General features: G+C 49.1%; 1 protein-coding gene across 1 annotated transcript in view; it reads right to left on the bottom strand.

Annotated features, from left to right (window-relative positions):
* SEZ6L (seizure related 6 homolog like) overlaps nucleotides 1–22,006 on the bottom strand; it is a 103,440-nt gene that overhangs the window by 8,150 nt on the left and 73,284 nt on the right. The window contains exons 7-10 of the mRNA XM_035099185.2: nucleotides 21,637–21,803; nucleotides 12,975–13,169; nucleotides 11,970–12,108; nucleotides 1,090–1,286 (exon numbers count right to left, since the gene is read on the bottom strand). Coding sequence (XP_034955076.1) covers nucleotides 1,090–1,286; nucleotides 11,970–12,108; nucleotides 12,975–13,169; nucleotides 21,637–21,803 — 698 coding nt within the window. The remainder of the gene's footprint in view (nucleotides 1–1,089; nucleotides 1,287–11,969; nucleotides 12,109–12,974; nucleotides 13,170–21,636; nucleotides 21,804–22,006) is intronic.

Here is a 22,006-nt window from a genome sequence, read left to right as displayed (position 1 = left end):
GTCAAGGATTTGGCAGCAGCCCCCTAAATCAGCACTGTGGGTGGCCAGGCAGGATCCCAAGGGCCATGGATCAAGTTTGCACCACCATCCTCTGCGTTTTTGCTCTGGAGCAAGTCACCGTGTGTTTAGTGGGGCTTGCAGTCCCCCCCAATAAGCCTATCAGCGTTGCACAAGGCTGGCCTGCCTGCCTGCCGATCTCTATCTTTATCTATCTATCTATCTATCTATCTATCTATCTATCTATCTATCTATCTATCTATATCTAATCTATCATCTATCTATATCTATCATCTATCTATCTATCATCTATCATCTCTCTCTCTCTCTCTCTATCTATCTATCTATCTATCTATCTATCTATCTATCTATCTATCTGTCTATCATCTATCTATATCATCTATCTAATCTATCATCTCGGTCTACTGACAGAGTCATCTCAGGACACTTGCACATCACACAGTGAAAGCCCTTTGATAGTCACCTCCCAGAGCTACATGGTTTAGCAACCCACCCCTCTTCACAAGGAGCTCTGGGAATTGTAGCTTGGGTGTGTGTGTGTGGGGGGGAGTGTTGCCTAAGAAACTAGAGCTGCCAGAATTCTTGGGGAGGAACTGAAGCCATGACTGTTTAAAGTGTTATTGTGGCACTTTAAAGGGAGGGTGTGAAGGGGTTTCAGGCACAGAGAGGTCCCTTTCTCCATGGGCTCTTCCTGATCTTCTCCCATAGAGATGCAGGGAGTGGGCATTCTGTGCTCAGAGAAGCTGCTCTGCCACGCCCCCCCCAAGCACCCCAGGAAGACTTTCTTTCTCTCTCCTCCCCAGTTAAAGGACAAATGGGGGGAGCTGCCCCCAAACACATTTCCTTAAAGGTTAGAGAGCGGGGAGCAGGGAGCTGTTGCCCTTCCAATGTTGCTGAAATACACCTCCCAGCTCCCTCTCTGGCTGCGAAGGCTGAAAGCCTGGCGGGCCATGGGCTCCCCCCCCCATCTCCAGTGAGCCCCTGCATCTTGCGCAGTCAGCCCCTCCCCCAGCTTTGCCCTTTCCAGGCCAGGAGGTGGCGAGGCCTCTGAGCCCCCTTCCAGGCACCCACCAATGTAGTTCATGATAAATCCCTGCCCTTTCCCAAAGATGAGCCCAGCAGGGTCCGAGTGGAACTGGATGGTCAAGTCTGGCGTGGAGGAGTAGAGTTTCTGAGGTCCACTGCTGCCCAGGTACTGTCCCAAGATGTGGGCGCTGAGGTCTTCTCCATCATAGACAGTGAGGATATCGCTGTTGCTCAGGTTCAGACTGCTCCGGGGGACGGGGAATGGGTGGGCAGAGAAAAAGAGGGTCACCGTGAGAGGAGTCCTTCTGGATCATCTGGTCTGGGCTCCAACCTGCTTCCCACAGTGGCCAAGAAGCTTCCTCCAGGCAGCCCACAAAGCAGGACATCAAGCATTTGGCTAGGATAAACCAATATTCAGTGGTCTATTGCCTTTGAACTTGGAAACTCATGATTGGCTGCCATAGGGAGGAGCAGGAGGAGTGGCTGATAGACGTCCCTGCGGCGTATGTGTCTCAGCAACAGCAAGAACACCAAAGGAGCCATGCAGGCTCAGGCTCAAAGCCTCTCTGGCCCAGCATCCTGCTTACCACATAGGCCAGTCCAATGCTTTCAGGAAGTGCGCAGGCTGTGCATGAAGGAAGCCACTCTCCCTTGCTGTTACTCAGCCCCTCTGGATCAGACCAAAGGCCCATCTAGAGGTATATTTTGGAACATGCTCTATGCTTTTGATCATCATTGGTCTTAACTAGTTTTAATATTATATTTTTGAGTTGTTGTTATCCACTCAGGGACCTCAAAATGAAGAGTTGGAGAAGAAATCTAATCTAATCGTCTGTGTGCTTGCTTGATCTGCATGGCTCAGTTGGTAGCACATGAGACTCTTAAAGTTTTTAGTGTTTGATGTTGTAACTGTGTTTTTACTATTTTTGTAGGGAGCTGCCAAGACGGGTGGGCGGCTTATAAATAATAAAAATTAATAAAAACAACCATCACCACCATCCCAGGGATGCAGGTTCAAGCCCCAAGTTGGGCAAAAAGATTCCTGCATTGCAGGGGGTTGGACTGGATGACCCTTGTGGTCCCTTCCAACTCTACAATTCTATGATTTAGACATCTTAAGATACTGTAATCAAATCTTAGATGAAGAAACAGATTTTCTTCTATTTTTTGAAACAATTGGACTCCATTTGGACCCAGGATGGTGGACCAAACTTGTCAGAACAGGGGTTTTCTCTGTCTTGACCTTAGACTCTGGACTTTGCTTCTTGAGTTGCCCCTGTGTTTTGACTTTGGAATTCCTTTTTGGATTGCCCTGAGTGTGGACTTAGGGCAGCTGGGTCCCACAAACAGTAGTGAAGGCCACCAACCTGGATGGCTATAAAGGAGGATTAGAGAAATTAATGGTGCCTAAGGCAGATAGAAGTTATGACGCTGGAAGATGAGCCCCTCAGGTCGGAAGGCGTCCAACATGCTACTGAGGAAGAGCGGAGGACAAGTACAAGTAGATTCAGAGCTGATGAAGCGGCTGGGCCAAAGCCGAAAGGACGCTCAGTTGCGGATATGCCTGGAAGCGAAAGGAAAGTCCAATGCTTTAAAGAAAAATATTGCATAGGAACCTGGAATGTAAGAACCATGAATAATGGTAAGCTGGATGTGGTCAAAAATGAGATGGCAAGAATAAATATTGACACCCTGGGCATCAGTGAACTAAAATGGACGGGAATGGGTGAATTCAGTTCGGATGACTATCATATCTACTACTGTGGGCAAGAATCCCGTAAAAGAAATGGAGTGGCCCTCATAGTCAACAAAAGAGTAGCGAAAGCTGTACTGGGATGCAATCTCAAAAATGATAGAATGATCTCGATATGAATCCAAGGCAGACCTTTTAACATCACAGTAATCCAAGTTTATGCACCAACTTCCAGTGCTGAAGAAAGTGAAATTGACCAGTTCTATGAAGACTTACAACACCTTCTAGAAATGACACCAAAGAAGGATGTTCTTCTCATTACAGGGGATTGGAATGCTAAAGTAGGGAATCAAGAGATAAAAGGAACAACTGGCAAGTTTGGCCTTGGAGTTCAAAATGAAGCAGGGCAAAGGCTAATAGAGTTCTGTCAAGAGAACAAGCTGGTCATCACAAACACTCTTTTCCAACAACACAAGAGAGGACTCTACACATGGACATCACCAGGTGGGCAGCATCGAAATCAGATTGATTATATTCCCTGCAGCCAAAGATGGAGAAGCTCTATAATGTCAGCAAAAACAAGACCTGGAGCAGATTGTGGCTCAGATCACCAGCTTCTTACAGCAAAATTCCAGCTTAAACTGAAGAAAGTAGGAAAAACCACTGGGCCAGTAAGATACAATCTAAATCAAATCCCCTATGAATACACAGTGGAAGTGAGGAACTGGTTTAAGGATTTAGATTTGGTGGACAGAGTGCCTGAAGAACTATGGATGGAGGCTCATAACATTATACAGGAGACAGCAATGAAAACCATCCCAATGAAAAGGAAATGCAAGAAAGCAAAGTGGCTGTCCAATGAGGCCTTACAAATAGCGGGAGAGAGAAGGCAAGCAAAATGTGAGGGAGATAGTGAAAGATACAGGAAATTGAATGCAGGTTTTAAAAAAAATAGCAAGGAGAGACAAGAGGGCCTTCTTAAACGAGCAATGCAAAGAAATAGAGGAAAACAACAGAATGGGGAAAACCAGAGATCTGTTCAAGAAAATTGGAGATATGAAAGGAACATTTTATACAAAGATTACCATAATAAAGGACAAAAGTGGAAAGGACCTAACAGAAGCAGAAGACATCAAGAAGAGGTGGCAAGAATATACAGAGGAATTATACCAGAAAGATATGGAGGTCTCGTACACCCCAGGTAGTGTGGTTGCTGACCTTGAGCCAGACATCCTGGAGAGTGAAGTCAAATGGGCCTTAGAAAGCACTGCTAATAACAAGGCCAGTGGAAGTGATGATATTCCAGCTGAACTATTTAAAATTTTAAAAGATGATGCTGTCAAGGTGCTACACTCAATATGCCAGCAAGTTTGGAAAACTCAGCAGTGGCCAGAGGATTGGAGAAGATCAGTCTACATCCCAATCCCAAAGAAGGGCAGTGCCAAAGAATGCTCCAACTACTGCACAATTGCGCTCATTTCACATGCTAGCAAGGTTATGCTTAAAATTCTACATGCAGGCTTAGGCAGTATGTGGACCGAGAACTTCCAGAAGTGCAAGCTGGATTTCGAAGGGGCAGAGGAACTAGAGACCAAATTGCAAAATGCGCTGGATTATGGAGAAAGCTAGAGAGTTCCAGAAAAACATCTACTTCTGCTTCATTGACTATGCAAAAGCATTTGACTGTGTTGACCACAGCAAACTATGGCAAGCTCTTAAAGAAATAGGAGTGCCTGATCACCTCATCTGTCTCCTGAGAAATCTCTATGTGGGACAAGAAGCTACGGTTAGAACTGAATATGGAACAACTGATTGGTTCAATTGGGAAAGGAGTACGACAAGGCTGTATATTGTCTCCCTGATTTAACTTATATGAAGAATTCATCATGCGAAAGGCTGGACTGGAGGAATCCCAAACCGGAATTAAGATTGCCAGAAGAAATATCAACAACCTCAGATATGCTGATGACACAACCTTGATAGCAGAAAGTGAGGAGGAATTAAAGAACCTTTTAATGAGTGTGAAAGAGGAGAGTGCAAAATATGGTCTGAAGCTCAACATAAAAAAAACTAAGATCATGGCCACTGGTCCCATCACCTCCTGGCAAATAGAAGGGGAAGAAATGGAGGCTGTGAGAGATTTTACTTTCTTGGGTTCCATGATCACTGCAGATGGTAACAGCAGTCACGAAATTAAAAGACGCCTGCTTCTTGGGAGAAAAGCAATGACAAACCTAGACAGCATCTTAAAAAGCAGAGACATCACCTTGCCCACAAAGGTCCATATAGTTAAAGCTATGGTTTTCCCAGTTGTGATGTATGGAAGTGAGAGCTGGACCCCATAAAGAAGGCTGATCGCCGAAGAATTGGTGCTTTTGAATTTTGGTGCTGGAGGAGACTCTTGAGAGTCCCTTGGACTGCAAGAAGATCAAACCTCTCCATTCTGAAGGAAATCAGCCCTGAGTGCTCACTGGAAGGACAGATCCTGAAGCTGAGGCTCCAATACTTTGGCCACCTCATGAGAAGAGAAGACTCCCTGGAAAAGACCCTGATGTTGGGAAAGATGGAGGGCACTAGGAGAAGGGGACGACAGAGGACGAGATGGTTGGACAGTGTTCTCGAAGCTATGAACATGAGTTTGACCAAACTGCAGGAGGTAGTGCAAGACAGGAGTGCCTGGCGTGCTCTGGTCCATGGGGTCACGAAGAGTCGGACACGACTAAATGACTAAACAACAACAACAAGGCTGTCAATGGCTACTAGTCATGATAGCTATGTTCTGCCTCTGAATGTGCTTCTGGCAATTGCAAGTAGCGTGGGGGGGGAGCACTGCTGTTGCTCTGGGGTCCTTCTTGCAGGATTCCTGTGGGGAACTGGTTGGGAAGATGGTGATCAAGATGGGCCTTCGGCCTGATCCAGCAGGGTCTGCTGCTGCTCTTAGCAGGCTGCTGTTGATGTTTGGATGCCATTTTCAACCAAGGTGGTGGACTGAATCTTTTAAAACTGCAGTTTTTAAAGTTTTGGTTTCTTAGAGTTCCTGGGCAATGCTAGAGACTGCCAGTACTTTGTATGTTGACACTGGAAAGCAGATCTCAAGAAGTTTGAGCCCTGCTGTACATGGAGCCTGGAAATCAAGCACTGCAGTTTTCCAGAACAACTCAAAAGCTTGCCCAGACCTGTTTTGATCAGAGGCAGAAGTGGGATGCACATCCACATCACTAGGAGAAGTTGCTTTTACGAGACCCCTTGGCCCCCAGAGCTAGTTTGCCTCAGTGATAGACAAGCAGGAAAGAACTAAGCCAAATAGAATCATAGAATCATAGAGTTGGAAGAGACCACAAGGGCCATCCAGTCCAACCCCCTGCCAAGCAGGAAACACCATCAAAGCATTCCTGACAGATGGCTGTCAAGCCTCTGCTTAAAGACCTCCAAAGAAGGAGACTCCACCACACTCCTTGGCAGCAAATTCCACTGCCGAACAGCTCTTACTGTCAGGAAGTTCTTCCTAATGTTTAGGTGGAATTTTCTTTCTTGTAGTTTGAATCCGTTGCTCCGTGTCCGCTTCTCGGAGCATGGCTTTCAAAATGATGAAATCCAAAATGCAAAGCAAGACTGTTCCCCGAGGGCATGGGAAAATAAAGCACAGAGCAAAACAAACCCAGATGTTCCTGTGCCTTTAAAAGAAGTCAGATGCAAATGGGTTACAAATATCAAATAAATAAGTAAGTATGTATTCTGTTGTTTTATTCTTGCACTATGTTTTAGAAATATATATTTAATTTACAGGAAAATCAAGTTGTTACAATGCAATAGGATGAATGTATGTCTAAAGAAACCAATAAAAAGAATGAGAAGAAGAAGAAGAAGAAGAAGAAGAAGAAGAAGAAGAAGAAGAAGAAGAAGAAGAAGAAGAAGAAGAAGAAGAAGAGAGAGGAGGAGGAGGAGGAGGAGGAGGAGGAGGAGGAGGAGGAGGAGGAGGAGGAGGAGGAGGAGGAGAAGAACAGGAGTGGCAAGCAAAGCTCATGGCATGAAGGTCAATGAATCTCTGCATAGCGAGCAGATGGGACAATATCAGGAGCTGGTAACCCCTCACTGGTCTCACTTCTAAATTCAACACAGTAACAGAGCTTCTATTGGCCAGCAGAGGGTGCTGCTCTTCAATAAATTCAAACTTTCCCCTTCAACCCAGAGTAGATGGCAAATATTTGGGTGTGGGAGCAGGTGGAGTCAAGGAGAAACACCAGTCTGCCAGCCAGCCAGCCAGAAAAGAGACCCCTGCCAGGTTCTTGTGTCTTTAGCAGTAGGAATCAGCAGCAGCCCAAAGCACCCACAGTTATCCCCACCTGCTAATGTCTCTGCACACTAGATTGCGACTTCCAGAAGGCCACAGGGTTCTCAGTTCTGTTTAATAATGTTAAGGTCCTGATAGTGGTGGCAGGAGATGGGTGAGGGGTGAAGGAGAGATGCAGAAGCTGCATTAAAAAGTCCCCTGTGGGACTAGCAGAGCACCATCTAAGACATGGGTAGGCAAAGTGGTGCCCTCCAGATGTTGCTGGACTACAACTCCCATAATCCCAGGTGCCACTGGGGCTGATGAGAATAGGAATCCCAAGAACATTTGAGAACCATGTTGGCTACCCCTGGTCTAAGATGTAAATTGCACCAAACTGAGCTGTTCCACATCAGAAGAGAGAGCACTTGGAAGTCACTTGATGTGACGATCTCAAAATATCCCAAGGGCTTTCACATGGAAGATGAGCAAGCTTTGTTTTCTACTGCTCCAGAAGCAAGAACAGGAACCAATGGATTCAAATGATAAGAAAGGAGGTTCTGATGAAACATTAGGAATAACATTCTGACGGTTAGAGATGCTCGGCTGTGGAACAGGCTACCTTGGAAGCTGCTGGACCCTTCCTCATTGGATGGGCATCTGTTGGAGACTCTTTAGCTATGATTCCTGAATTTCAGGGGGCTGGACTAGATGACATTTGGGGTACCTTCCAACTCTACAAGTCTATGATTCTGTCTCCCTTGCATGGATTTCTGCCTTGCTCAGGTCGGCCCCCACTCCCTTCCTCAGCCCATACAGCTGCTGAGGCTCCCTCCTCATCCTTGGCTGTGTGCCAGCTCAGCTGGGAATTTGATTAAAGTTTTCTTTGGAAGCCACTTGGATAATCCCACTGGAAAGCTGACATTTTATAGTAAATCGTAGCTTCCTGTCAAAACACTGTTTTCATGGTGACATTTATGCTTGGTAACTCTGAGTACACACAGCCCCTTCTTTTCTCCTAAGAGCTGAGGAAAGCACAACTCTAATGGGTTCACACAGAGAGCAAAAGCCTTCTGCCTCTGAGGACTGCGCCAAATATGACGAACAGACTCTGCAGCCTGGAAAAGGACCTACTCTGGATTAGAAGGCTGACCAAAGATTTGGAGAGGGAAGGGTGGGTGGGATCTTCCTTCAAGCTTCCTCTTTGGATGTAAATTGCCCTCTTCTTAGTCTCAAATCACAGGTCAGCCAGAAAGGGTTGTGCTGCTGCTGCTGCTGCTGCCGCCCACACACCTGCCATCCACTACTGTTTGTGACCTGCAGAGCTGTGAAATTCAAAACCCCAAAGCCAGCAACTGGCATGTTATTGGCTCGAAGTGCAATGCCAAGAAGGCACCCTTGCAGGGGCAGGGCAAGTGGACCTGCTGCCCTTTGACTGTAGCTGGGAGCCACCATTGAGATGTGGTTGCCAGGCTGTTGTAGCAGTTGCAGACTCTTCAGAGGACGGGCTCAATATTGCATGTTAAATAAGCAAAAGGCCTGCAGTCTTGAACTGGGAAGCCCCTTTGGTCCCCTTGAAATCTCCAGGTGCTGCTTCCAGAGGTGGAAAGCCTGCAGCTCACACTGGCAACTTTTCCACAGTGTCCACATGACATCACTGGTATAAAAACGAGACCCTGTATCCCCCCCCCATTCCTTAATCCAGATTTTCCCTATCCATGACAAATCCAATGCATTATTTACAACAAACAAGCAGACAGACAGACAAACCCATGCTGTTGCTGGCAGCTCTTTTGCAATTATCTATGTGACCTGTTTGTGATACTAAGCCCCCATCTGGAGCCCCCCCCCCCAACTCTGGGGTGCCTTCATCTCCAGCAACTGATTCCCAAGGATAAAATGCAGTCGTCGGATGAATATTCCTAAATGGCAGCTTCGCTCAGAAATACACAAATAAATTGGGCCTCCTGTTACATGTTTAACTTATTAACATTTGAATCATAGTTAGATCCCACCCTTCCTCTATGAAATTCAGGGCAGTCTCCATAATTGTTTCCCCATTTCTTCCTCCCAATAAGCCTGCAGTGAGAGGGGTGGACCTTCATGGCTGGGGGTGGGCTGGGGCCTTTCCCCACCCATTTACCTCTCTGTTGAATGTTAGGAGGGCATAGGAAAATATCTGGTTGTCTGTCTCTGTACCTAGAGGAATAGGAATCACTGGCCAGTCAGGGCCAGACTCTGGTAATATGGTGCCCTGTGCAAGGACAACGCTGGGCAAGGACAACGCCCACTAAATGTTTCTTATTTTCACAATAATTCCTTTTGGTGCAGTTGCTTTTTATGGATCTTCTCAGTAGATACTCATATCAATATAGGGATGATGATGATCCTCCTCTGCTCAGTGCCCTGTGGGGGGGGGGGAGCTGCCCGCCATGCCCTGAGTCTGCTTCTGGGCCAGGGAGGCAGCTGTGCCGGCGTTGGTCTGCCAGGCCCTCCCTGGCGCAGAGGCCCTCTGTTTGCCTCCACGCTGCAGTCAGAAATCTCAGCTTGGTGTTAGATGTGGATCTAAGGCATGTGGATTTATTGGAAGACAAAGACCCATCAGGCTTAAATAAATGGAAGGTGGGTATTTACAAAGCCATCAGCGAGCTCAAGGGGTAAAGTAAGTTGTGGAACTAGCTCTTGCCTAAACCGCAAAGCGGCTTTTGCCAGGGGAATTTCTCTCTGATCCCTTTAAGCAAGTCAGAGGGAGGAGAGCGGCTGATGCTAAAGGAGCTGCTCCGTATGAATCTAGGCTGTCTGCCCTATTATCAGATGTGGGTTGCCTGCTGTACAGTAGCTACTTGGCGGCATTCTGTGCATGCTCAGAGATATTTGTTTTCTCCATCAGTTTCTAGTCTGCTGCCTCATCTTCCTCTCCTCCCCTTCCCCCCCCCACAAAAGACCATAGCAGCAGGCATATACTGGCAATTCCGTTTTTAAGCACCCCAATGATTCTGTAGGGAAGTCTAGACTGAGAGCCTGAGATTTGCTTTCCTGGCTTGAGAGGGTATTTGCACCTGGATCTTCCCTGGCTAATCTCAACCATCTCTCTGTTCCCCTGACTTGCTCCCCTGCTTTATCCTCCATTGCCAGACATCTCCCTCTCTCTCCACCCTCAACATGGGGAGGGAGGCTTTCATATGTGGAGGGGAAGAATCAGATGCCTTAGGGGACTTGCTCATTAGTGTGGGTCCTGGCAAGAGGGGGCAGGGGAGACAACAGCTTGGTCCCCGACATCTCGGCTTGAGCCTACAGGCCTGTCTCCTGCCCATCAGATGATCTTATTTAAGAGAGAGCCGGTTTGTGTCAGGGACTGGGCAGAGGAGGAGTGGTGGAGACGGCCTCCCCATCCTGACCTTTCCAGGGAGGAGGAAGAGGAAGACAGTGTGGATTTACAACAGGGGTTTAAAGGAGGTAGAAGCTCAGAGGCAGATGAGGGGGGAAACTGGGAAATCACAGGAGAGACAGAGCAACATCCTTCTGACACACTGTCATTAGAAAGCATTCCAGACCCTCCATCACCAAGAACCCAGTGAGCCTTAAAAGTAGGAGAGCAAAGAGCTCAAAGACAGAGGGCATGTAGCAGCCCCCGTAGAGGAGATGATGACCAATGAGGAAGTGGGAGTGAAGGGGAGTGGAGATTCACTCGGGACAACGCCATTATCCAAGAGGCTGGGGTCTATAGCCTCTCTCTGTAAAGATTAAAATAAAAAAGGACTGCAAGGAACTTTTCCTTGTCTTTATCACTGACAGCATCCTGACAGTTTGATTGTGGCATGTACAGTATGTGAGCATTCAACATTAAATGTGCTTAGATGGTTGAGATGCATTGAAATGTTTTCAGCTGGTTTTAAATGTTTTTAGTGTCATAGAAATTATAGGAAAAATAGAATTAAAATTTGAAATGTGTGTGAAAAAGGCTGAAAAAGTTGAAGGTTGGAATGTGAAGGTTGTGATTGTGGCCGAAGCATCTGAGAAGGACAGAATGAGACACATGCAAGAGCTGTTGTTATGACTGCTGAGGGCAAAGGAAGGAGGGAAAGATAAGAAAGCTGTGATGCCTTGTGATTAAACCAGTATAAGCTGGAAGATGGAAGTCCTGCCATACTAACTTCCGCTTTGCTTCCCTTTGCTTGTAAGTATATACATGTTTGTGCTTTTGTTATATTTGTGGTGCCACCTCTCAACTCCTTGCTGGCTGAGCTTGTGTTGCACTGGCCTTGCAACGCCTAAATAAACACCCTACTGGACTGACAATTGGACTCTGGCCATCCACAATTCAGGAGCAGCCACCGAAAGGGCTCTCTTGGGTCATCCCCAGCTGTGCCTCTGATGTGAATGGGACCAGAGAGAGAAGGTGCTCACCTGAGGATCTTAGCATATGGCAAAGCCATCAGTCAGGTAGCCTGGGCCTGAGCATCCCTATCCATTGTGTGGAGGATGCTCTATAGGGTCTGAGCAGGAGGTTTGGCTGCATCACAGAGAATGTCTGTATCCCTTTCCTTTCCTTGCCTGCTTACCTTTATCATATAGAACTGTAAGGTCAGAACGGACCCTGGGTGTTATCTAGTCCAACTGCACTTTCACCAAGGAACTGGCTAGAGATCATTTATTTTATTATTTACTAAACAATATTTATATATTGCTTGACTGTAGAAAAAGCCTCTAAGTGGTTTACAAAAATATAATATAAAACATCAACATGTCAAAAGCAAGTATTTAAAATTATTCAAAAGATAATGGCAGTGGTTAAAATTAGTGCAGCTTTGAAAGGTCCATTCTGCCATTTTGACTCAAAATGATAAAGAAGTGTTCAAATGCATAGTGAACAAGTGTCAGGCTGTATGATGAATCCCCTCAATGGAGCAATGCACACAGCTGAGAGAGGCACCCAGTCCAACAAGTAGGAAAACTACTCACAACTGGATGTCCAGGAAAATGCGCTTCTCCTCTCCGACGTGCACCCTCCAGACACAGTCCTCGCCCTCAGCGTAGGGCTCCGGCCAGTTGGGGGAAAGGATCACCCCTGCTCCGGTGGAGAGCTCCCCTCCGCACATTGCTGCAACATCAAGAGAGGCCGGCATTAAATGGTCAGAATGCAGCTCAGAGCCACTTGGGAAGGCCAGATCTGAGCCGCCTCTGCTGTCGTTTGCTAAGGAGTTGGACGTGGAGTCTGCTCAGCCTCTGCTGAGGATGAGATCTGCTCCTGGGGAACCAACAGGTAATGGCAGGCCTTGGTGGGACCCGGCTGCTGTGAGGTGAGTGAAGCAGAGGGCGGCTTGTTCTGGGCAAAGGACAGAAAGGCCACCTGGGAGCAGCACAAGAAGCAGAGGTGGTGCTGGACTGAGACCTGGGAGACCAGACAGTCTCAGCCTTACCTACCTCACAGAGTTGTTATGAGGGTAAAACGGGAAGAAGGAAAACCATGGATACATTGGCTAGGGTACAAATAATATCACCAACTCTCCAATCCCTGTAGTTTTGTACATTATTATTATTTTGCAAATTGTAAGGAGAGGGGTGAATCGATACATGACGCGCACATTGCACAGCAGCTGCCTACCCTGGTGGTTGGTCCTTCTGCTTTGGGGGGTGGGGGTGGGAAAGGGGCCCAAGAGTGATGGCTAGATGACCCATGTTGGCTGCTCAGCTGACTTTATGCCATTTTTAGTCTATCACATTGTACCCCACCCTGAGATCTACTGTGATGAAGGCTAGGCTATAAATATGCCTAGCAAACATGCAGAAATAACAAAAGGCCCCTGTGTGAATTGCCCCCTGCAACCACTGTCATGTCCATTTTCATCCTGGTGCAAAACAGAAAGCAAGCAAGAAAAAGTGTACATGCGTTTGTGAAAAAACACCCCCCAAGAACCGGTGAGTTGAAGCCCTGCAGTGCAGAGCTCTCCCGCTCTTTCCTCTCACCTTTGCACAGTGGCTCAGTGTCATTCCAGTAGGGCTCCCTGATGTTGATGCACTCAATGATGGCTGGTCCTTGCTCCAGAGAGTGGCCAGGTTCACAGGTGAACTCCACAATGGTCCCAAGGTTGTAGGTGGGATCAGAGGAGGTGAAGTTCCCATTCTGGATGTACGGCTCATAGCAGTGACCTTTCTCAAAAGCTTGAAGAGGAACAGAAGGACAGCCATTGTTTGCATGCACAACCCCCCACCTTCTCCCTCTGCCAGACTGGGCCCCCCTCTGATTCGATCAGGCTGTGCAATGCCAGGTCAATGATTCATAAGACCACTGCCATCCATGACTTGATCGTGGATGGAGGACTTGACCTGGCATGTGTAACGGAGACTTGGTTGGATGAAGCAGATGGGCCTGTTCTTGCTGCTGCTTGTCCACCAGGTTTCTCTTACGCACAGCAACCCAGGCCTTGTGGGCGGGGAGGGGGGGTTGCAGTAATTTTTTTAGGAAGTCATTAGTTTGCACCAGGTGTCCTATTGGGAAGACCCAGTTCTCTGAGTGCATGTTCTGGAAGTTGGGCAATAGGGGCAGTACAGGATTCCTTTTGGTGTACCGACCTCCCCGCTGTACCAAGGATTCCCTGCCTGAGCTGCTTCAGGTCACGGCGGATGTTCTCCTGGAGACACCTAGTTTGGTGGTCCTAGGGGATTTTAATATCCGTGCCGACACGACCTTACAAAGGTGCTGCTTGGGACTTCATGGAAAGCATGGCTTCCATGGGGCTGTCCCTGAATAAGTCTGGCCCAACTCATAGCCGCAGACATGCCTTGGACCTGGTGTTCACCTCTATGGATGTTGGTGATCTAAAAGCGAAAGTAACGAAGTGCCATGGTCAGATCACTACCTGGTGCAACTGGACTTCTCCGCGACCCTTCCCCTCTGCAGGGAGGTGGGACCTATTCGGATGGTCCGCCCCCACCACTTAATGGATCCAAATGGTTTCCAGAGAGTGGTAGGAGATGCTTTATTCCATGTTGATGGCCTTTCAGCCGATTCCCTGGTGGCCCACTGGAATGTGGAGTTAACTAGGGCTAGTGACTGTCTGGCTCCGAAGTGCCCTCTCCGATTGCATGGAGCCCGGATAGCCCCATGGTTTTCCACAGATCTGAGGGCAATGAAACAATTGCTGAGATGGCTAGAGTGTCGGTGGCGGATAACTCATTCTGAATCTGACCAGACATGGGTTAGAGCTCAGTGTAGAGCCTACCAAGTGGCAGTAGCGACGGCGAAGAAAACTTTCTTCACTGCCTCTATTGCATCTGCAGAAAACAGCAGCAGGAGACTCTTTCAGGTGGTTCACAGTTTAGTGGAACCACCTGCTACATCGGGGCCCAGTACGGGCCACATGATCTCCTGCAACGATTTTGCAAAGTTTTTTGCAGATAAAGTCGCTCAGATTCGGGAAGAGGTAGACTCCACCGTGGGAGCAGGGCCAGAGCAGGGGAGTGCTAGAGATCTGTCTAGTCAAGCTGCGTGGGATCAATTCCAATCTGTTACCTCCGAGGATGTGGACAGGATGCTTGGACGAGTGAAACCAACCACCTGTCTCCTTGATCCTTGCCCATCCTGGCTTATAAAAGCTAGCCGGGAAGGGCTGGGCAATGGGCTTTGTGGGTTGGTGAATGCTTCTCTCTGTGAGGGAGCCTTCCCAGACCCGCTAAAAGAGGCGGTTATTAAACCACTTCTTTAAAAACCATCTTTAGATGCGGCCAATATGGCCAACTATTGCCCAGTCTCAAATCTTCCATTCTTGTGCAAGGTGATTGAGCAAGTGGTTGCTGAACAACTGCAGGCACGCCTGGAAGAAGCGGACCATTTGGATCCCTTCCAGTCAGGATTCAGGCCTCATCATGGGACTGAAACCGCCTTGGTTGCGCTGGTTGATGATCTCTGGCAGACTAGGGACAAAGGTGAGAGCTGTTTCCTGGTCCTGCTGGATCTCTCAGCGGCTTTTGACACCATCGACCATAACATCCTTCTGGACCGTCTAGAGGGGTTGAGAGCTGGGGTCACTGTCATACAGTGGTTCCGCTCCTTCCTCCTGGGCCATGTTCAGAAAGTGGTAGTGGGGGGATGAGTGTTCAGACCCCTGGGCTCTCACTTGTGGGGTGCCTCAGGTTTCCGTCCTCTCCCCCATGCTTTTTAACATCTACATGCAGCTGCTGGGAGAGATCATCAGGGGGTTTGGGCTGGGTGTTCATCAGTATGCGGAAGATACCCAGCTCTACCTCTCTTTCAAATCAGAACCAGTGAAGGCGGTGAAGGTCCTGTGTGAGTACCTGGAGGCGGTTGGAGGATGGATGGTGGCTAAGAGATTGAGGTTGAATCCTGACAAGACAGAAGTACTGTTTTGGGGGGCACAGGAGACGGGCAGGTGTGGAGGACTCCCTGGTCCTGAATGGAGTAACTGTGTCCCTGAAGGACCAGGTGCGCAGCCTGGGAGTCATTTTGGACTCACAGCTGTCCATGGAGGCGCAGGTCAATTCTGTGTCCAGGGCAGCTTTTTATCAGCTCCATCTGGTACGCAGGCTGAGACCCTACCTGCCTGCAGACTATCTCGCCAGAGTGGTGCATGCTCTAGCTATCACTCACTTGGACTACTGCAATGCGTTCTACACGGGGCTACCTTTGAAGTTGACCTGGAAACTACAACTAATCCAGAATGCGGCAGCTAGACTGGTGACTGGAAGCAGCCGCCAAGACCACATAACACCAGCCTTCAAAGATCTACATTGGCTCCCAGTACGTTTCCAAGCACAATTCAAAGTGTTGGTGCTGACCTTTAAAGCCCTAAATGGCCTCGGTCCAGTATCCCTGAAGGAGTGTCTCCACCCCCATTGTTCTGCTCGGACACTGAGGTCCAGTACCGAGGGCCTTCTGGCGGTTCCCTCACTGCGAGAAGCCAAGTAACAGGGAACAAGGCAGAGGGCCTTCTCGATGGTGGCGCCCGCCCTGTGGAACACCCTCCCATCAGATGTCAAAGAGAAAAACAGCTACCAGATTTTTAGAAGACATCTGAAGGCAGCCTTGTTTAGAGAGGCTTTTAATGTTTAATTTATTATTTTATTTTATTTTTCTGTTGGAAGCCGCCCAGAGTGGCGGGGGAAACCCAGCCAGATGGGCGGGGTATAAATACCGTGTTTCTCATAAAATAAGACGTGCCTATAAAATAAGCCATGGCACGATTTTCATGCATTGAAAAAATATAAGACATTCCCCGAAAATAAGCCGTAGTGCTAAGTGCCGTTCTGGAGGGCCTCGCCAAAACACCCAGCAGCACATGCCGCGTGGAGCCCCGAGCAGCGCCGCACAGAGCGCCCCGAGCCGCAGGAGGAGGAGGAGGATTCAAAGTGCTACAGAGCACTGCTGGGTCCCGCTGGCTCGGGGTGCTCCGCGTGGCGCTGCTGGGCGCTTTGTCGGCGCTTCCGCGGGGCCATGAATCCTCCTCCTCCTGCAGCTCGGGGCGCTCTGCGCAGCGCTGCAGGGCGCTTTGTCGGCACTTCAGCGGGTCCTGCTGGCTCGGGGCTCCATGCGGCGCGTGCTGCTGGGCGCTTTGTCAGCGCTTGAGCAGCAGCAGCAACTTACCGGTAATTAAAATAAATAAATAAATAAAATAAGACACCCCCCGAAAATAAGCCATAGGCTTATTTTCTTGAGTAAAATAAATATAAGATGGTGTCTTATTTTATGAGAAACACGGGTAATAAATTATTATTATTATTATTATTATTATTATTATTATTATTATTATTATTATTCCCTTCTGTATTCTAGACAGAGAGAAAGAGGACAAGAGGAATAGTGAGATGCAGAGAGGCAGGAAGCACAACAAAGAACTTGTAAGAGCATGAGAAGAGCCTGGTGGATCAGGCCAAGGCCCCACCTAGTCCAGCATCCTGTTCTCACAGGGGCCAACCAGATGCTGAGCCCAACTGCCCCTCTCCCCTCATGAAACTTCCATCAAGTGGCATTCAGAAGCATCCCTGCCTCTGACTGTGGAGAGAGAGAGCAGAGCCATCCTGGCTAGGAACCCTTGGTAGCTTCATCCTACATGAATTTGTCTAATTCTCTTTTAAGGTCATCTAAGTTAGTGACCTGTGGGAGGAAGTTCCACATTTCTCTGTGCTGCATGAGGAAGTCCATTCTTTTAACTGTCCTGAATATTCCAGCTTTCAGCTTCATTGGATGTCTCTGAGTTCCAGTGTTATCTGAGAGGGAGAAAAACTTTCCTCCGTCCACCTTCTCCATGCCAGGCATAATTTTATCAGCTTCTATCCTATCACCTCTTGTGGGGGTGACATGGAGCCAATGCCTGAGGGTGAAGGAGAGGGGCTTGGCAGGTGGTTCTCAGTTTACCAGAAGAAGTAAGTTTCTGGAGCCTGTCTCCTCCACTGCCCATCCACCTGCTTTTCATTGTTGTTTTGCCCTCTTTGCTCCTGAGAGGCCAGAAAGCAGCTGAAAGGTGTTGTCTCCTTGCCCTTCTGGTTTCTTTCTTTCTCTCTCTCTTTTTTGAGATCATGTGCTGACCAGCTAGGCTGCGTTTTGACATGCCAGATTGAAAAAGCAGAAGTCCTTGCAAGTGTTGGCAGGGGAGGGGGCTGGAGAGTACTGCTGCCCCGTTAAATCTCCCCAGAGAGAGGCTGATCCATCTTTACTTCCCTGGGGAATGAGCTATTTTTCCTGTTCCATCCTAATTAAAATGAAGAGCTGGGATGCTCAGCTAGAGGCCTGCCTGGCCAAGAGTGAGCGCTGGGACCACAGACAGCCTCCATCCCTCAGAGCTACGCCTCCCTTGTCACTTTCATCAAGGGAGCTGGGTGGTGCTGATGCAGAAAACAGAAGCCAGGTTTGAACTGCAACTGTGCAAAGGATTTAGGTCCCCAGCTAAGGAGGGAAGCCTGTTTCTTCCTCACCTGCTTAGGAAGATCAAGAATTAAAGCCCCAGACCTCCCCCCCCAAAGCAGCCGCAATGTAGAATCTTGAAAGGCCTCCCTGGGGTGCTCTGTCCCTGCATATGGCATGATGCTTTGCTGTCTCCCCTCTCATACAGATTCTCCAATGTACACATTTATTTTTAGAGTAGCACATGCATTCCCCCGTCCTTGGAAAGGCACATCCTAGCAAGAGGGGCAGCTTTGGGCTGTTAAAAACTGGAGGAATCTGGTTTCACTCCCTGGTCCCGAGATTCGTAGCTTGCTATGGCCATTCTCTGTATTTCCAATTCCAGTCTTGGAGCGCCATGACTTTTTGCACATCTATACAAGAGAAGGAAGTATCAGTGGGCTTGGAGCAGCCCCAAGGTTTGCATAGGTACAAAAAAAGTGAGAGTAAAACAGCAGATTTGGTGGAGGCGGGGGAGGGCAAGGATTCTAAACAGCCCAGTGAGGACTGTGCATATTAGTGGCCACAGGATGCTGATTCAGGGAAGGGGCAGAAAACCAGAGCAGGGGCGGGGGGGGGGGCAGAGGAGAATCCTGAACATCTACACTTGCTGCAAAACCAGGACTTTTGTTAGGGGAGCAGAAACAATCTATCTGCAGTGTGATTGGTCAGTTCGTTAAGTATTTTTATTTATTTACTTGATCAGGGGGGGTCAGCTGCCCGCCCCCGGCCCCTCTGGCTACACCCATGTGCAGGTCCAGCTTGTTCAAATAACAAAGGATGAATGTAGACCACCTTTCTTCTTTCAGGCAGCTATCTCTGATTGGCATGACGCACGGGGATTTGGCAGTCACTGAAGGTTTAAAACAATATTTGTCCTTTCATATCTGAGGGATTTCTGGTGCTTGCATGTGAGAATCTATGCCACTCTAATTGATTTAGGGCTTTGCTTTGTCAGGATGCCTTTTGTGTGAGCAGGGAGGAATAAGGAGAGGACTAAATGCAATCTTAATCCTAACTGAGCAGGAGAGCAAAGAGCAAAGCATCATCCTCTCCCCAAACAAAGGATTTTATTTTATTTTTAAAAAGATGACTTCAATCTGCTCTACTGGTCAGTTTCTATATCTCACTTGTTCCCTGTTTCTGAGCGAAGCCTCCTTCCTTGCAGCCCCAAACCTTTTCTCCCTTCTACAGCATTTGCATCCAGCAGTGTTTGATCTGCCTTGACTATTCAGCCCCAAGTTGCAAAATACCTGCTGGAGAACAAGCGGTAACATCACACGCTGTGTTGGCAGGCGGTGTATTAATAAGGGCTGAGCTGGGATGATACGGAGATTGTGCAAAGACAGTGGAGTGTAGCAAGACAGATCCGCAAATGCAGAAGAACACATTTTCATGCCACGGGCTGCGGATTGCCTGACAAAGATGCAAAGAGAGTCGTGACTGCAACCCTGAGTCTTTTTTCTTTTAAAAAATCCCTCCTGACGCAAAGCCAGCACAGATTTCCCCCCACCCCAGAAAGTTCCTTGTACGTTGCCCAGAAACACTGCCCTCCCTCAGGTCCTGTTGTGGGCTTCTCCAGGGGCACCTGTTTGGCCACAGCCAGGACCGGATCCAGCAGCCAGTTCTCCATCTGCTCTTCATTCCCTGGTGAGGGGCTGCAATCAAGGAGATTTCTCTGCCTGGAAGGCAATTTCAAAATATAGTACAGTGGTGCCTCACTAGACGAAATTAATTCGTTCCACGGGTCAATTCGTGGAACAAATTTTTCGTCTAGCGAGTCCCAGTTTCCCATAGGAATGCATTGAAACCTAATCAATGCGTTCCTATAGGCTCTGGGGGACTGGCAGCAGCATGCAACGGGGCTTTGAAGGTCTCCGAAGCCCCGTCCGATGCCGGCTGTGTGCAAGGCGGCGGGGGGAGAAGCTCTCCTCTCCCAGCCACCGCCTTGCCTGCCTCCTGCGGGGGCGGGAGAAGGCAGGCGAGAGGCGGCAGCGGGAGAAGGTCTTCCCCGCCCCCGCCTCTCGCCCCACACCCCAGGCACAGAACGCAACTTTGGAGACCTCCGAAGTTGCGTTCCGTGTTGGGGGAGGCAGGCGAGAGGCGGCGGCGGGGGACGGAGCCGAATCGCAGCGGGCGCTGCTTGCCCCCGCCTGTCTTCCCCGAGCCAAGGGGAAGACAGGCAGGGGCAGCCGCCGCACCACCACATTTTAGCCCCGTCCCCCCTGGCAAAGGAAGATCAGCTGTCAGCTTCCCTCGCTGACAGCTGATCTTCCTTTGCCGCTTTCTATGGCCGCGCTTCGTAAGACGAAGCAGCGGTCATAGAAAATTTTGTCGTCTTACGAATGCCTTGCGCAACGCAAAACTCTTTTGTCTAGCGAGTTTTTTGTTGTGCGAGGCATTCGTAAGCGAGGCACCACTGTAACCCCTGACACCACCAATGTGACTGGAGATAAAGAGATACAGCATCCTATGTAGTTGCTTTGGATAATGCACTTGTCTTTTAGAATCTTATTTGGCCTTTCTAGCTTGCAACGGGATCCACTCTTGGCATTCAGTTTTGCACACAGAAAACCTGGAAGGGGGCAGGGAGGAGAACTGTTGTTCCCTACATTCCAGATTAGGAGCTGCCATTACAAGAGAGAGTGGATGGTGCCCCCCACTCCTGAGGTTTCCATGTCCAACCTGTGTCTCTGCACCTCTGCCTCTACCCAGCTGAATTTATATTGCATATGCATTCTGGGTTGATGTCCAAAATGCTCAACACTTCAATGACAGAAAAGTGGGACTTTGGGGGTTATCTAGCCCATCTCTCTGGTTCAGTGTAGGATCTGCAACTACAGCTCTCCCTAACAGACAGCTGCCTTAACCTCTAAGAACATGAGGCCAATGGTCCATCTAGTCCAGCACCCTGGTCACCCACGGGATGCCCCAAAGCAGCCACCCAGGGACAAGAGCCTCCTTCCCTCCTGTGGTTTTCAGCAACCAGGAGGCTGAAGCATTTCTGCCTGACTGTGGAGGCAGAGCAGAGCCCTCCTGGCTAGCAGTCCCTGATCTTCGTCTCCATTCATTGGTATAATTCTCTTTTAAAGCCATCCAAGCTGGTAGCCATCCCTGCCTCCTGGGGAGCGAGTTCCAGAGCATCACTATGCGCCTCCTCCTTCAACACGCACACACCTTTGCTTGCCACCCCCTCCCACCCCAGGCCCTCCAGATGTGGTCGGACTCCAGCTCCACTGGCTTGTGCCTGCTGGTCACGTTGGTTTGAGCTGCAGGGAGTTGTAGTCCAATCCCATCCGGAGAACACAGGTAGGGAAAGTGCCTCTGCCCTCTGGTCCTGCTGGTTGCCCTCTCCCACCCAGCCTGATAGCATCCTTCTTGAGCTAGGATCACTGGAACTGCCCACAAGGCTGCTTTTTTTGGGGGGGGGCTGTTGTTGTTTCAGCCAGATTTTGTGAGGGCCCAGGCTTCACCCCAGCAGGGCCTTCCTTACTGCCAGACCAACCGAGCTTTGTTCCCTTTATAACTGGACAGGCGAACCAGCCGTTTCCCCAGCGCCTGGCAAGTGTTGCAGTGAAAACTGCTGATGCCCCAAGGAGGCCAACTCTTGCCCGGGACATTACAACTAATGCCTGGATTTATTGCCTGAATCTATCGTGATCAGCAGGACTGCAAAGGGACTCCCTGCTGCATTTCCATCATCGTCAGAACCGCAAGTGGGGAGGGAATCACCTTCGAAGCGGATGTTGAACGTAGGGATGGCGCTGGGGTCCTCCGAGGCAAAGTCGATGCGTAAGGTGGTGCCCTCGCTGATCACCCCCTCGAAGGGGACGCTGTCGCTCTGGTGGGAGTTGTAGAGCACGGCCGAGTGGTTGCTGTCTCCGTTGTAGACCAGCATGCTGTGGGTGGGGGTGGGGTGGGGGGACGGGACAGCACAGGGTCAGGAAGGCCAGATCGAAAGTCCCAGGGATCCCTCCCAGAATCCTCTGTTGCCACCTGTCCCAGCTTGCCTAAGGCAGCTGCTTGCTTTCTGGGAATTGTCCCTCTTTTGCCTTTAGGGAAGAAAGAGTCTCCTAGGCGCCACTCTAAGAATATTTCCTAC

The sequence above is a fragment of the Zootoca vivipara genome, chromosome 17, assembly GCF_963506605.1.
Source record: "Zootoca vivipara chromosome 17, rZooViv1.1, whole genome shotgun sequence".
NCBI lineage: Eukaryota > Metazoa > Chordata > Lepidosauria > Squamata > Lacertidae > Zootoca > Zootoca vivipara.
Note: the sequence above shows the minus strand (reverse complement) of the source record. Positions and strands in the feature narration are given on the sequence as shown.